Source organism: Lepisosteus oculatus, chromosome 19 (assembly GCF_040954835.1).
Source record: "Lepisosteus oculatus isolate fLepOcu1 chromosome 19, fLepOcu1.hap2, whole genome shotgun sequence".
Lineage (NCBI taxonomy): Eukaryota > Metazoa > Chordata > Actinopteri > Semionotiformes > Lepisosteidae > Lepisosteus > Lepisosteus oculatus.
In genome coordinates this window covers 13,204,190-13,219,727 of record NC_090714.1, presented here as the reverse complement: position 1 = coordinate 13,219,727, position 15,538 = coordinate 13,204,190, and the positions used below count along the sequence as shown (strand labels likewise).

The 15,538-nt window shown below is 38.1% G+C and overlaps 1 protein-coding gene across 3 annotated transcripts in view; it reads right to left on the bottom strand.

The window, feature by feature from the left end:
- grin2aa (glutamate receptor, ionotropic, N-methyl D-aspartate 2A, a) overlaps window positions 1-15,538 on the bottom strand; it is a 111,267-nt gene that overhangs the window by 14,435 nt on the left and 81,294 nt on the right. For all 3 annotated transcript variants that reach the window (XM_015360578.2, XM_015360580.2, XM_006637156.3), the window contains 6 exons: window positions 12,699-12,901; window positions 7,067-7,235; window positions 6,270-6,423; window positions 5,653-5,778; window positions 3,463-3,692; window positions 1,186-1,346 (listed from right to left, as the gene is read on the bottom strand). In XM_015360578.2, coding sequence (XP_015216064.1) covers window positions 1,186-1,346; window positions 3,463-3,692; window positions 5,653-5,778; window positions 6,270-6,423; window positions 7,067-7,235; window positions 12,699-12,901 — 1,043 coding nt within the window. The remainder of the gene's footprint in view (window positions 1-1,185; window positions 1,347-3,462; window positions 3,693-5,652; window positions 5,779-6,269; window positions 6,424-7,066; window positions 7,236-12,698; window positions 12,902-15,538) is intronic.

Genomic DNA, 15,538 nt, shown 5'->3' with positions numbered 1-15,538 from the left:
TAAGCCCAGCTGCAATTTTGTGCTGATCTTCAAACTTTTAAAAACTGACCTAGTTTATTCCAAATTTTGCTTAAGAGGGGACCATTTTATCAAAATAATAAATGATTGATCCAAATTTCAGAGATTAGGTTTAGTATAATTGACCTCCGTTTCAAGAGCGCCAGCAAATGTGTTTTCAGGTACAGTGGATCTTTATTTTTCAATACACTTTTATTAATATTTAGATGCTTAGGTTGATGGTTTACGAAAGCACCCCTAAATCAAGCCCGCTGTGTATAAACCTAAATCCATCAGTGTTTCTAGGCCAGGCTTTAAAAATAAATATACTTGGGAAAAGGAAATGTAAAGTTAAAAAAAATGCTTGTATAGCCATGTGAGATGTCATGGGCTAACTAAAAGATTTCTCCTAAATGAGAGTTACTGTAGGTGTAATATATCATCTAAAAGCTTTAGAAAGATGTTTATACAGTATATAAAGGTCTTTTAATTTCCCTAGTTTTTTATTGTTTTATCCCTATTTCCTTATTTCAACTGGTGCAGTGCCTGCCTCAGCCTATAATGCCTCATACTGAATTCCTTCCTGAATCTTTTAGATTCTCTTTCATTTTATTTTCCTTGCATCTTCTTAAACCTACCCTTAAACTCTTCTATGTCCAGTCCAATTAAAATGCAACTACAGAGGCATGTTCCCTTTTTTCCAATTTCTATTCCCGAAATGCTCTAATGAACTCGCTGTGCCACACAAAGCAGACCTCTGCTTTTCACTCACAGCCATCACGAGCCATAGAGAGAGCTCCCACATTCTTCATCCCTGCTTGCTCTGATTTAATTACTGTACGACATGTTCTAATACTTCATTCCTCTTGACTCCACGTCTCAGGAGCTAGATTTTGCCTTCTTCATATCATTCATGCAACCAAATCCCCACCCCCCAAATGTTTTCAAAGGGTGGCCTTTGGTTGCTTTCTGCTACTCTTGTTAACAGCTCCAACACAAAATGGAGGAAACTGAACAAAACAGACTTTTGTCCCAGTGAACAATTTTTGAAACTTTGCTCACGAGAGTTTTGTAAAACAAAATTCTCCTAGAGAAATAAAGGAGGATTAGGGAGATATCCTTGTGGATTCCTTTGCATGAGTAACGTGACAACCCACAGCTGTAACACCACGATGAAAGAGTACGTACCCACTCTTGAGGCTGACCAGTGCATCCTGAACTCCTTTCTGGTTGTATTTGACCATGTACTGGTGCATATCAGGGTAGTTGTTCCTGATGTTCCTTTCCGTGCTCCCATTGGGAACAGTCCCAAACCGAAAGGGAGGAGAGTAGCTGTAAGGACTCTGAAACTATTTTAAGAAAAATAGAAAAATTGCATTAAGCAGTTTGGAATTAGGGCTGTGGTAGGTTAACAGTACAATGAAAAACGACTGTATGTACAGTACAGAAACGATGACAAGAATGTCATAAGATATCAAGGCAAATTTGGGGAAGTAAAATTACAATGCAACAGGACATCTCTGGAAGGAAATTAAAAAGGAAATAATAGGCACTCTGTAAAACAAAATATGAGGTATACTGTACTTAATATAACATATAAACTTGGGAAAACATTCTATAACTTGAAACTGTCTCATTCCAGACTAGTCTTCTTGTAATCCATGCCTTCGCTCACTTTGTTTTTTCTTTTGTTGCAATATCTCTGTACACTACAATCATGCTTGCATCTCAACACAATTATTTTTTTTTACTTGCCGTTAGCAGTCCCCTTCTTTAGACACTGCTTTCAAGAAGCCAAATAAAACCTTGAATGCTGAACGCAGTCTTTACCGACTGTGACAAGCCTTGTAGCATACTCTTCTGCGCGTCTGGCTATACTGATGCACCAACAGATTTTCCTTATAAAATACACATGCAGAGTCGTAGTTTCTCAATCTGATTCTTTTTCAAGTTCAGTGAAATGTGTTATCTAGGTCAGCAGTGCAGAAAAGACTTATACTAATACAATATTCTGCAAATCAAAGATATCACTTTAGAAAAACAGCAGCATTTTCAGTTATCTAATGGACTGCTACAAAGCAATGACACTTTCATTTGTGTCCGTTTCTTGTATTTGTTTGCTTGATTAACTAAGATGCTTTCACAACATCTTGTGTAAGCTAAAGTTAAAGTATAAGCCCCAAGTCTTTTTTTAGCAAATGCATCATCTGAGATATCTGTAAACCTTTAGTTAAATAACCCACCATCTCACTGCTCATTGTGTATTCTGTACTGCAGAATGTTGCACCAGACCCTTGGTCCCATTTATCTCCAAAAATAAATGCTGTACTCAACGAGTGAGTGTCAGGCCGCAGTGCAAAAGTGTACGTTTCCTTGAACTATTTTTATTATGGGTCCTATCATTTGATAACTTTTTACAACTACTTTTCATACTGTTTAAGACTCTCTTGTATTTTCATATTGCAGTATACAGCCTTGGGAACTGTTTAAATGAAATGTTTTGTGTTAATCCTGCCTACTCATTTTTAATATTAGGCTAATAAGTATTTAGTTTTATCTATAACTTATGCAATTTCAATGCCTATTTTCATAAATGTTAACTGAAACTAGGAGAAGTGATGCCTTCAAAGTCTTTGCAACCCCAATTCGCTTCCTGAAAACTAGGATTAGGAAAATGACCGTATTTAAAGAATTGAGTAATTGGAGCTTCACAGCAGAAACTTCAAAACCACTCACAGAAACAGTAAATTGCGATGGCGCAGCAAGTTTTGTAAGTCCTGCAACGGCCAGCCATTTCTCCATCGTAAGCAATATCCTAAATGGACGTCTAATGATTTCACTGGCTTCTGTTTAATGAGGTGAATAATTTTTCAATCCTTGTGTTTCTAAAACAATCATAACTTGTCACTCATCTTTTTATAAAATGAAAATAAAAATTCAAACACTTGAAATCAGAGCTTAATAGCTCCCTTTCATCATTCATCAAACAGGATACACTAAGAGTTAATTTAATTTAGTTTGTGTTTCTTTGATTTGGGTTTTGCAAAAACATAATGTGCATTAAAACATTAGGCAACACAAGAACACTTTATATACAGTAACATACTAATCCTAAAAACCTAGAGTAATCTATCCTTTTTCAGGGTGTTTCTATCAGAACTCAAACAAATAATATGTACAGTACTACCTTGCATATTATATCCAACCTTGACTTCCTTATTCTTTGTCTAATTGAAATTAGATTTCCATTATGGATCACTCCAATAAACAACTGATTTACAATTTAAATCATTTCTGAAAAGTATACATTTATTTATGCAATTAATAAGACAAACATTGCAACACAATATGCAAAATGTTCTTATAAGGCTTTGAAAAATGTGCTCTTCACACAACTAATCTTAAAACCAAGGTCATAAAGGTTCAGGCATATATATCAGGTGAAAAGGCTGGTTAAAGACTAACCTTTTTGTCACTCAGTCCAGTCACCTGGTCAACAAACTCCTCCTGGATCATGAAGGCAGCTAGATTGGCAGTGTAGCTGGCCAGGAAGATTACAGCAAAGAAGGCCCAAACAGACACCATGATTTTACTCGTCGTTCCTTTGGGGTTCTGCACTGGTACAGAGTTGTTGAAGACCAGACCCCAGAGAAGCCACACAGCTTTCCCAATGGTGAATGATGGTCCATGGGGGTCTAAAGCAAACATCAGAACAAACTACCATTGACATTTTTAGTCATAGCAAACAGTACGGATGTCAACTGGTACTTATAACGTGTCTGTAATTCCAGTGCAACTATGCATTAGTCAAATCACTCAAATGATTTATCTCTTTCAACATGAAGTAATTAAGAACAACCTCTTGGGAAAAAAAAAGAATGACTTTTGGAAAGGATCCTGGTATTAATTAGTCATGGGAATTATTCAAGATCCTTGAGTTGCATTGTTTAAACAAAGAAGTATTCTAATTTGTTTTACAACGTACGTGTTCATTACGTCTCAACCTTATATGATAAAATAATAGAACATGCCACTGTTATACCTGCTAAAAGTTCAACAGACAATAAATATTTTATCATCCAAACATCATTTACTGTTGAACTGTTTTTCATTGTTTTGTATTATAGCAAAACCAAAATGTATTTATTTGGAAAAAAAAATCCTTGCTCATAAAGAAGAATTAAATATGCAGTAGAGTGCTGTAGACCCCACTATGCACTACTATGTGATAATTTGCAATCCCTGAAGGTACTTCAAAAGAACATCCATTTTAGTGCATCACTTCAAAAGCAAATTCACCCACTGCGAGTGAACCTCTTAACAGTACAGTATGTGTGCCTGTTTACTTGAAGTTGCCTATGGGAAGAATATGAATGTCAATTTTCAAAACCAGTGTGTGTCCTGGGATGGCCCTCCACCGATGATTTGAGCTTTGGATTGGTTTAAAGGAAAGTGCCATGAACATTTCTTTACAAAAGAAAAAAACCCAGTTTATACCCAATAGTTTAATCCAACTGAAGAATTGCATTTGATATCTAACACAGTAACTGAAAAGTCTTAATAGCGCTTGTGAAGATATGAGAAGGCCATATCATTGCTCCAGATTCTGAGTACAGAAGATTATATCTGTGAGTGATGGCTCCATGCTCATGTGAGTGCTGTTGGTAGTGGGATTCATCTAAACGGCTGCTATGCACTGATCAAATGGGATAAAAGGGTTATGTAAGGCTAAACTGGTGGAGATTTTTTCAGAACAGAAAAGTGAGCCTGAGAAATCAAAATCCGCAAATGCCTTCATATCTATTTTATCTTGTAGTCACTATGCTGTTTACAACCTCCTTTTTCCCCACTGAGAAAATACATCATAAAAAGCTAGCAGCAAACTAAAGTGAGGCTCGTTTCCCCAAAGATATGTACAGTACAACTTTTCAATGTAGTCTTCAAGATTAATAGTAGGAAACCAAACAACTAAAATTTGCATTTCAAGTGTTTATGTGACGTGCTACACTTTGTCAGTAAATGCCATTATCAAAACATTTACACAGCATGAAAACCTCACAATCTACCAAAATAATTCTCAAAGTCCCTTTGTGGCCTGCACAAAATTTGGAAAGAAGGTGGATGACCAGACTTTTACATCTGCTGCCTGCCAATGATCCAGCAAAGCCAGAAAGTCATTTTCTCTGCACTTGCTGTCTGGGCACAATTTAATGGGCTATCAAACCCATAGCATTAGCACTATGGCTAAGGTCCAAGGGCAAAATCACATAACACAATAAGGTTTACCATCTAATGCGAATTAGCAAGCAACACAAAGTATGTGGATTCATCATCATCGCCTCCATAATTTCCATAATGGGATATGTTCTTCGATAAGTGTTGAAAATGATGAGACGCAAAGCTGTCTGTCATTAAAAAATCTCCATTTATGGGCCTAATATACTTAGACCGATAGACCTAATATACTCTGTCTTGTTTTTGTTCTGCAGTCTCTCACTCTTATCTATTAAATCAATGTTTTCCTATATTCTACCGCAACAAGCCCTAAGAATATTTCTCCCAAACGTTTCTTCCAACAACTTTTTGTTTTTGGAAGCAGAGCTGAGGCAGAGCTGTAACAGGTGTTGCTGAAACGCAGTCTTTATCCAGGCTTACCTCTGCCTTGTGCAAGATTCCTGTTGAAGCCCAAAGGGCTGACATACTCGAATATGAAGACAGCCATAGCTGTTACGATGAGCAGCATAACAAACATCATCACCCACACAGAGGCACTGAAAGGCTCTGGAGAAAGGAGAGAAAATGCCAGTAAAGGAAGTCAGATTTCCTTACTACCAGTACCGGCGAAAAACCTTAAGAGATTAAAATGGATTCATGTGGGAGGGTAACAGGAATCTGTCTGGGTTCCATCCAAGGGTTTTCCCAGCTAATCTGTGCATTGAGAGGCCTTATGGTGATTAAAATATGAGCTACCATAATGCAATCAAGAGCCCATGAACACCTTGTTGGAGAGCATCAGGGGGAGGGTTAAATGCTAATAAAGCTGTATTATTTTACATCTTATCTTAATCTTGACACTGAATGTGCATATTTTTATGTTGGAATGGGAAGCTGTTCACTGGATCTGTAACGTCCTCTTGGAAAAGCTTGAGAATTTTAAAAACGTTCATTCCAAGAAGTTGCAATGGTGACTAACAGTATGTGCTGGATGAAATGTTTGCTTGACCATATTTATGTACATTCGACAGCAGTTAAAGGGCTCGGTTCTTTCTCACCCAGAAAGGCAGATGGAGAAACTGTGCCATTGCTTCTCGAAACCATTACACTGATTCCTGTTTCCACAAAAGGAACTGAGAAATCAATCACTTCCGAACGCTCCTCATTGATCGTTAGTGAGCCCACCGCCATAACTGCTTTCTTGTACACCACCTGTGGAAAACACCATTGAATTTATACCCAGGTAGCAGACATACAGAAGCAGAAAAAGAACGTGCATTAAAACATTAGGCAGCACAAGAACACTGTATGTACAGTATTAATCCTAACAACCTAGAGCGACGTACCCTTTTCTGAGATTTAGTACAAGCTGCAGTAAATAGCACCATAATGAACTCAAAGTACCGCCACTCAAAATGCAATAAGACTAATAAATTCTGAATTTAAGGGCCACTTTCATATCAGTATCAGTATCTTATTAGTATCAGAGGCAATGTAAACCGTGAGATTGAATTTTATTTTATGTTAGCCAGCATTTCTAAAACTCTCAGGTATGATATGAGCAATACCTGTGGTTTTCAAAGGATAGTGTTTGTACTCCAGATTCAGATCTGTCTCAGGCACCTCTGATTTCTCAGAGCATGAGACTAACTTCAGCATAGGGCTGCTTGCCATGGTATGACCTGAGTGATATTTGGGAGCTAGAGGCATTGGAATCGTCCTAACCGTCTCCTCATACTCTGTGAGATCCACTTGCGCAGCCTGTTCTAGTACACACCTCAACTGCTTGTGATTTTTTCTCCTGGGTAACCCAAGACTGGAGCTTAAGGATCAGTCCAGTAGAGATCACACTTACCTCTCCAACCATGCCATTCCACACATTGTTGATCTTTTTGCCATGCTTCCCATTGGTCACCAGATAAAGGTCATAGGTGAACTTCACATTCCGGGCAATCTTTTTCAAGATGTCGATGCAGAATCCCTTGCAGCACTTTTTTATATAGGTGCCCTCCACTGTGGTGTTACTGTCAATTAGATGATGTGCACATTATCACTTAAGCAATCACACACTCTTAAACCATAGATAATAAGCACTGCTTCAATAATGACATTGTAAAACATTGCTATATTAATGTCATTAGATCATTTACAGTACGTATAGTAGTTGACTCAACTTAATGAGGTGATGTGTTGTATTTAATAATTTCTTTATTTTGGGAAATGAGACAATTAATCCAAAAATCGCTTGTCTACTATATCTGTATAGAGAGAATCTATAAATAGGTAAATACAGTAGGTGTCAGAACCGCATCTGCAGTACACAACAAGAGAGTAAAGCTAAGATTCATAAATGCTTACAAACTGAAAATGGTGGTTGAGATCCATTATTTGATTTTTGCTTCTGTAAAAATGAGCCTTTGTAAAACCTTAGCACTATTAGCCTAAACTGCCTTTCAGATGGCAGTACTTTTCTAAACGACCCTGAGATAAGTAAGCTAAATCTGATGATGAAGAATCATGCATTCTAGTCATTTGTAATGGTGATTTGCCATTATACGAGGCATCAATGCTTGACATCAGGCGCAGTGATCAGAAATGATTCATTTAATGGATTTAGGAATTTCATTTGTGCATTTTTGTATTATTCTTTACATTTAAATTGGACATTTTTCACATGTTTGGATCGGATGCAAAAGGAAAAAAAAGATTTAATTGCTGTAAACAGATTGTCTTATAATTGAGAACAGTACAGGTGCAGTAGATGTGAACCTTGAATATTTTTCTTAGCCAAGATAAAAGTGTGAGAAGATTTCACAGAAATCTTTAAAATTCCTATTTAAGCTACTTCATTGCTTAGATTTTAAATATTTTAGGATCCTTTAAATAGGAGGTCTCAGAGGTTTTTCACACACACAAATCCTGTTTTTTAATTACTCAGGCATGTCTGAGGAAAGGGTGTGATTAGAGGTGAAGATGTTTTGGGAGCAAGTGGGTTTTCTGCTTCAGATGATGTCAGTCCTATTCCAAATAAAGCATTCCGCTGCAGTAATGTTTGTGTCTGGCAGGGAAAACAGCTCAGTTCTTCATATCAAAGACAGAATGGGCATCATACAGCCTCAGAAGGACCGTAGCCAATCTTTGCTCCTTAATTGCCAGTCCTCTTATTTCTCCCCTAGTGAAGACTAATACTTTTCCATTTACAGAGCAATATAAATTCTTATTTTATTAATCACAGAAGGGTTTGTGGCATCCTTCCGAGCTGCTGCCTTCACACAGAGCAGCCTGTGCTCCACCGCACAGTATCACAGCAGCATATGAACTAAATGAGAATACATCACTTTTATTTCACCGAAGTGGCTAGGCATCATTTTACTGTGCTGTGTTTTCAGACAGCCTTATTAATCCTTTAATCCAATTTGTCCTATCTCAAATACAATGAATCCGTGGGCAGTAAATGAAAAGTGCAGCATCATTTTTTCTTCTTAAATTGTGATTTCCTTTCTAGCCAAATTTCTACCTCAGTGCCATCCCTTTTTTCTAAAAAAGCTTTATAAGAAGCCATAGTCATTACGACTATTCGGCGACTATTAACTCATATCATACAATACATAACTCAGTTAAGGATAAAAAAGTAAAAACTTTGGTAGTACAGGTATAAGCCTTGACTAGTAAAAATATTTTTAATCTGCATTCCTGACGTTTGAGTTTACTGTACCTGCAGTGGAGCAAAGCACAGGTGCAAATTCTTCTCTAGTGCTGTCATAGTTTACAGGTCAGAGCTACAGATGAACAGCTGTCACTAAGAGGCAGCTCTTTGTGAATGGGCTCCTTACTTCATAGGACCAAAAGTAAATCCTATTATAAGTGTATTGTTAAAGGATAGAAAATGAGACAAATTGTGTTTTATAGTGGTAAAAATGAGGAGCAGCCTTTCTGGAATACCAAGCTCATTCTTTTCTTAAACAGTCGTACAAATCTAACAATCTAGTGATTTTGATGGCTGTGGGTGGTCCAGTTATGTGGAATGGAAAAGATCTTTCTACATTGAGATCCTAGCAAATCTGCACTGGGGAAAACATGGAGAACATGACCACAGGAGGGTGTGGAAAGGTGTGTTCAAACAGTGATAAGATGTACCCGTCTGGGTTCTGTTTAGACATAGTCGGCCCCAGTAATGGCAACAGTGAGAAATAATCATCTCTCTTCTCTTTCGCCATAGCAGAACAGCAGGTTTAACTAACTCAGCACAATTCCCTTTAAAATCAATCTGTTCCCACAACAGTATTTCTGAGGCATTAGCATAACTCTCTTGATATTCTGTGTTGTTCCTTCCAAGCTCGCTTAAGGCAAACTGCATGTCAGGTCTGCGTTAGTTTTACAAAATCAAATCAGCATGATTTCTGAAAAGCTTCAGTCCAGTTTAGGCCCCCTGTATTGATGTGTGATTCAAAAACAAACCTTAGGCAAAAATTCACATATTGTGATAATATCAGTGCATCTCTGAACAGCTTTTTATTCACAAAGTACACAGTATCTTGTTTGTTGAAATTACTACATGCTTACTGTACACAAAGAGAATAACAGAACAGGTAGTAAAAGCCGAAAAGAAGGCCATGATTCACTGATCACTCTGCCCGATTTATTTTAAGTCTTAGTCTTCACCTGGGGGTCTGTTCTGACCCCTTTAACTTGTCTTCACATACTTTAAGGTGTAAGCAGTGCAATAAATATACATTTATTTGAGGATAAATAATGCTGAAATTGGCAGCTGAACAGAGCTCTTTGCTTTTTGCTTTGCTCTGCATGTGCCATATAGAGAAATCTCAAACTAAAAGACTCTTTTATTTCCTTAGGTAGTACACATTTATTTTAAAACACATGTTTTGTCATGCATTTTTTGAAAGTTCCATCTGCTACCAAGCAGGTCATACATTTTTTTAATATATTGATCATATTGGAGTGCCTGACCAAGCTAAGCATTACTAATTGAAGCAAGACGGCATCATTAATACAACCACAGACTTACAATTCCACCTGTGGTAATAGTAAATGGAACAAAATGACACCATGTCCCTCCTCTGTTTGTTAATACTTTTGTAAATCAAAATTTCAAATGGCACTCTAGAGCTCAAATTCCTGAATGGAAGTTTCACTTGATTACTGGTAGAAATTGCAATTCATTGGAATAAGGCATTTACTTAGCTAACTATTCCAAAAAGTTCAGTTAACATTGAAGATAAGCGACATTTTTTTAAAATCATTTTTCTATTATTATGATCCTACACACTACAGCAAATATTTTGACTTCAGTTCTGGAACAGAATAGAGTGTAAAAGGGCTAAATAAGTTTGCTATTGCCCATACAAGAAATCTTCATGGGTTAGTGTATCTACTATGGTTGTTACCGCCATGAATGCACTGACAATTTACAGTATTTGTATTATTGGTTTAGCCGAAGCAACGTCTCTTTTGAAAAGTTAAATTCAAAACACAAATTATAACCACCAGCTGGTTGACGTTAGTGGCAGAATATCAATAAAGAGCAAAATAAGGTATAATTAGCGAGAGCTGTTATTTGGTATCAACAAGCTACTGAATAAAACCTTTTTTTTATTTTATTTTTTTCCAAATACTCTCTTGGGATATTCCTCCAGGCTCCCTGTGGTGCTTTCTCTCCCCACCACCTCAGAGAATGTTCTGACTGGCTCGCTCTTCTCCTGTCAAAACAATGCTGCACACTCTCCTTGAAGCTGTGGACGGGAGTGTGGGCAGGCCTTTCCCATTCTACAATTGCTCCAAACTAAGAAATTCCTCCACATCTCCCTCCTTTGCCAGAACTGGCACGAAGCAATTCTACTGACTCATCCTGAAGAATCGTCTTTCCTGGCTGCTCAGGACTGCCGTCGGCTACTCTGATAAGTGACTCTTCCCTGCAGGGAGGCAAGATATATTTCCATTTCATGCTTCAGGAATAAACAAGCTTTGTCCTCTCAAAGACATACATTTAGGAATATACAGTATTTATGTTAATTACTGTACCTAAGTCCCACCTTAGAGGTGAGCTTTTAGATACAGTCCATGTGGGTGAACATGTACAAATTCTCTACCAGTCTGTTGGGCAGGCAAGCTGTTTATGAGCTTTCAGGAGGTTGTGCTTGGCCGACTTTGCTAAGACACTAGAATGTGGCTGTGATGCAAGTATGTTACATATGTGAACGGCACATTTACAACATATTATGCTGCAATTGTTTCCTAATAGGAAACACAGTTTGATATCATTTGGTACTTTGTGCTGGAACATCCCTGTGACACTTCTTGAGGCCTGCCATAAAATAACAGGACTGTAAACCCACATGGATACTTGCAGTCCTGGTAATAACGGAACGTTTGTCTTGTTAATTACAAGAGTTTCACTTCAATCCACAATCGGCCTCCCTCTACTGAGATTTCTTTTTATTACTGTGACTGTTTCCATGGCTACTAGGCCTTCCATCCACTTGTAAGGAACTTTACTGAGCCCTGAGGCTCATGTCAGAGCCATGTACTGTACGTTATCTTAATAAGAACATCTTTATCAAGAAACTTTCCTCTTAATCTGTGCATTAGAACTATTTTGCTACCGAGCCCACCGCCAACTTCAATACACTGTCGCAGAGACCACATCAGCAAGAGATCTTGAATTTTTTTACTCGGCTGGCTCTTCGCTCCCCTTTTCTGACTTGGATCAAACAAACCTTTAAGAAGAAGTTAGAAGAGAGTGCTTATCGGCATGTTAAAATGTCTGCAGGAGTCATGCGGGTTCTACAATGGGAAATGCTTCATTCCACGAGCACTTGTGTTGGCTGCCAGTGCTTCTGCATCATTAAACCTGCTGCAGCACTCACTCTGCAAACAGGCACAATGGATGGTTGAATAGGAATCGTGCTATTTAAAAAATGGAACAGAAAGTGCACTGGGCTGCGCATACGTGGGCATGTGTGGGGATCTGGGTGAGTGCGCAAACGGCTCTCACTGCTTTCAAGTCATCGTGTTCATCAGCTCAGCCGGAGCTGTGCTGGGGGAGGATGTTGGCGTGAAGTCTAATGCAATGTGATTGCATAAGCATCATGATGTACAGTATAAGATCATCTTAGCTTGAAAACAGGAAGCAGGCAGCAAATTTCTGAACCTGAAGACCCAATGGCTTAAAAAGCATCACCAAATATACAAACTGTTGGGACATCAAGGAATCCCTCAATGGTTAACTGATGATCTCAGCATGCAGACAGCCCAGAGAACCCCAATACAATAACGTATTGAAACATCTGAAATGTATCCGAAACATCTCAGAAATGAGGGAGTCTGGAGACACGCATGGGGGTGGTTGTTTCAGGAAAGAAAGATGAGTGAAAGATCAGAGTTAGTAGCATGAGCAATCAGAGATATTCTGCTGATTAGAAGAAAAAAATAATATTGCGTGCCTTAAGAAGACAAAGCAGAAGACTTACTCTTTGATGTGTTTCCGGCAGGGCACTGAGTTTCTCATGCAGGTTCCTGTCAGGCGCTCGACATTCTCCACAATGACGAATGGCGCCTCCTCCAGGGTGACGATGCTCAGGTGGTTGTCATCAGACTCCGAGTCTCCAAAGGAATTAAACCGGGGCCAAACGGGATACTTCAGGGTCAGACTCTTGTTCTCCCATTTGCCCATCTGCAACACCAAGACACTTCCATCACGCTGCTTGCTGAAGTAGGACAGGACTGAAATTGAGGAAGTCACCCAGCATTGAACACAAGATAATAATGCTGTTACCACTGCAGGAAGTAAGCAAGTCTGCTGTCAACTGCTGTATCCCGTCCTTTTGTCTACCTATTACATACTGTAATATAGTAGATGCTGAAGTCTTAGCTGAATGCATTTATAAATGCTCTCAACAGTGCAAAAATGTTATTCCACATTCCCAAGTATGTCCTTTAAATTAGGATTTAATAAAGAAAAACTCTGAAAAGTTCCTGTATCAGATAAATGAAGTCAAATGAATCAAAACATGGTTCATTGATATGATTACCTTTATGAACTTAAGCATACACTACATACACATTTTTATGCTTGAATAACATATTGCATTCTACAAAGAAGATGGAGCATTTTTGTCATGCCAGGCAGAACTCCTTTCTGACATTGGAAACCTCATAGAATGTGGATATATATCGTTTTCATGAAACGGATTGTTAACTATTATCACTGATTTAACTATGGATGTGGAATTATCTTCTCTGTAGTGAAAGGCAGGACATGCAAGAACTGCTAATAAGTATCAGGAGCCTCTGTAACACTTCCTCTCACAATGGCTTTTAATCTGACAGGTCCAACATCTTCTGATTTACGGGATAAAGTCAGTACATTTTTAAAAATACCATGCCCAAAATCATAGAAGCACTAACCTATGCAACAGAAAATAAATGCTAGGGCCCTTGTCGGCATTCCTATGGTGGGATGGAAACTTATTCTGTTTCACCCCTGTCCTTGTCTTGCTTATATGTTTCAATTTTGCTGTTTTCCATCCACCAAAACTTTGCCTTTGTGGAAGCTTCCTTGCTCATCCTCCACTAAAGGATTGTCATTCTCCCTCATCTGTTCTCTGCCTTAGCTGGGGTTTGACCGAACTGTTGCAATAACAATCCCGTTAGCAAACGAAGCTGACAACACTGCGACTTCGACTGGCTGGTCACTAATACAGTCACATGTTAATTAGTGACAGCTATGTCATAGTGTGCTGAACTAGAAAATGAGTGGTCTGCAGTTGACCACATCACAGTGTGTTTATAAGTCTTGGAGCACTGGGTGGTATCCTTCCAATCAACTTTAAATGCCTTGAAATCAAATCCTAATACAGAAGTCATTACTGCTTTTCTCAATTTCAGTGTCTTAATTGTAAGGCACTTTGTTGTCTAGCAATTGCTGTCTAATTCCTGCATTGTCATCATTAGAGTAACCCCTTAATTTAAGCGACTTCTGATTTAACGGACACAATCTGCTAAAGGAGAATTTTTATCTGTAAAATGACAGATAACAGAGACGTGCACGAATTAAAAAAAACCCAACAAGGTAGAAATAAATATTTCACAGGTTTAAAATTCATGGACATCATTGGTGCCCAAAAGGACACTTGCTTATGATGGGTGCTGCTTGAGGTTTGTGTCCTCAGGTGAATTTATATATATATAATATATAGTATATTTATGACACATGGAATAAAGAGCTTGTATATTTATGATAAAAAAGGCACAGGAATAATATTCATTAAGTAGTTGATTGTAATTGCTAAATCAGTCAAAAGATCCACATCCAGAATGCATTAGAATTCGACCAAACTGTTCAAATGACATTCCTGTTAGCAAATGAAGCACATGCATATATACAGTATATAGTATATGAATATATCTCATATTCTGTAATAGCGTGTTTTTAGGACGAAAACCATGATTCTTGATTTAACGGACATTCGGCAATAATGTACCAGAATTTACAAACCAATGCCCACGAGTGATGACCTGGGACACTATGCAGCAGGAGATGCAATTCTTTGAATGAGGCATTAAATTGAGGTCCTGCCTACTTGGTTATTGAAGATCCCACTGTGCTATTAATAAATGTATGGTTGTGAACCTCAGTGTCCCTGCTAAATTATACTCTTGGCTTGCTGGCTTATCCAAACCTTAACATTTAATCCCAGTGTTATTGATTCTAAAAAGGCCCAAAAATGCACTCTTCTATAAATTAACAGGAACCTGCAGTTCAGACCCTATTTCTGAGCTGCCTGTCATTACAAGAGTTACAGTACACAAGCTCTTGCATAGCACAAACTACAGAGACACCAAGTATTTGGGGAATATTACAAGTCTCTCATAAACTTGCAACTTGGAATGGTGGACCTTTACTTATTCACATACTGATGACTAGCTGAAAGGAAAAGTGACTTATTAATAATCAAGTACACACAACAGGGAGGGTACAAATCACCTCACTAAGAGCTCAATACATTTCCTGCAGAAAACAAAAAACTAAACATTGTGTAAATACATCTTACTGCCCCTGTAATCACCAACATCTCTCTCTTCGTGTCTCTTTCATTTTCTTTCCCGATACTGTTTAATTTGGGAATGTTCAAAATGACTTTACAGAACAGCAACTGCATTTGAAAGCTTAAAGCGCGCCATCAGATCTAGATGGATGATGTTGAATGTTGGTTCGAAGTAGGTTTTTATTATGTTATTTGGATGGCAACTAACAATGTTATCAGGTCATTTCAATTATATACAGTATGAGCACAAGATGTTCTACAGT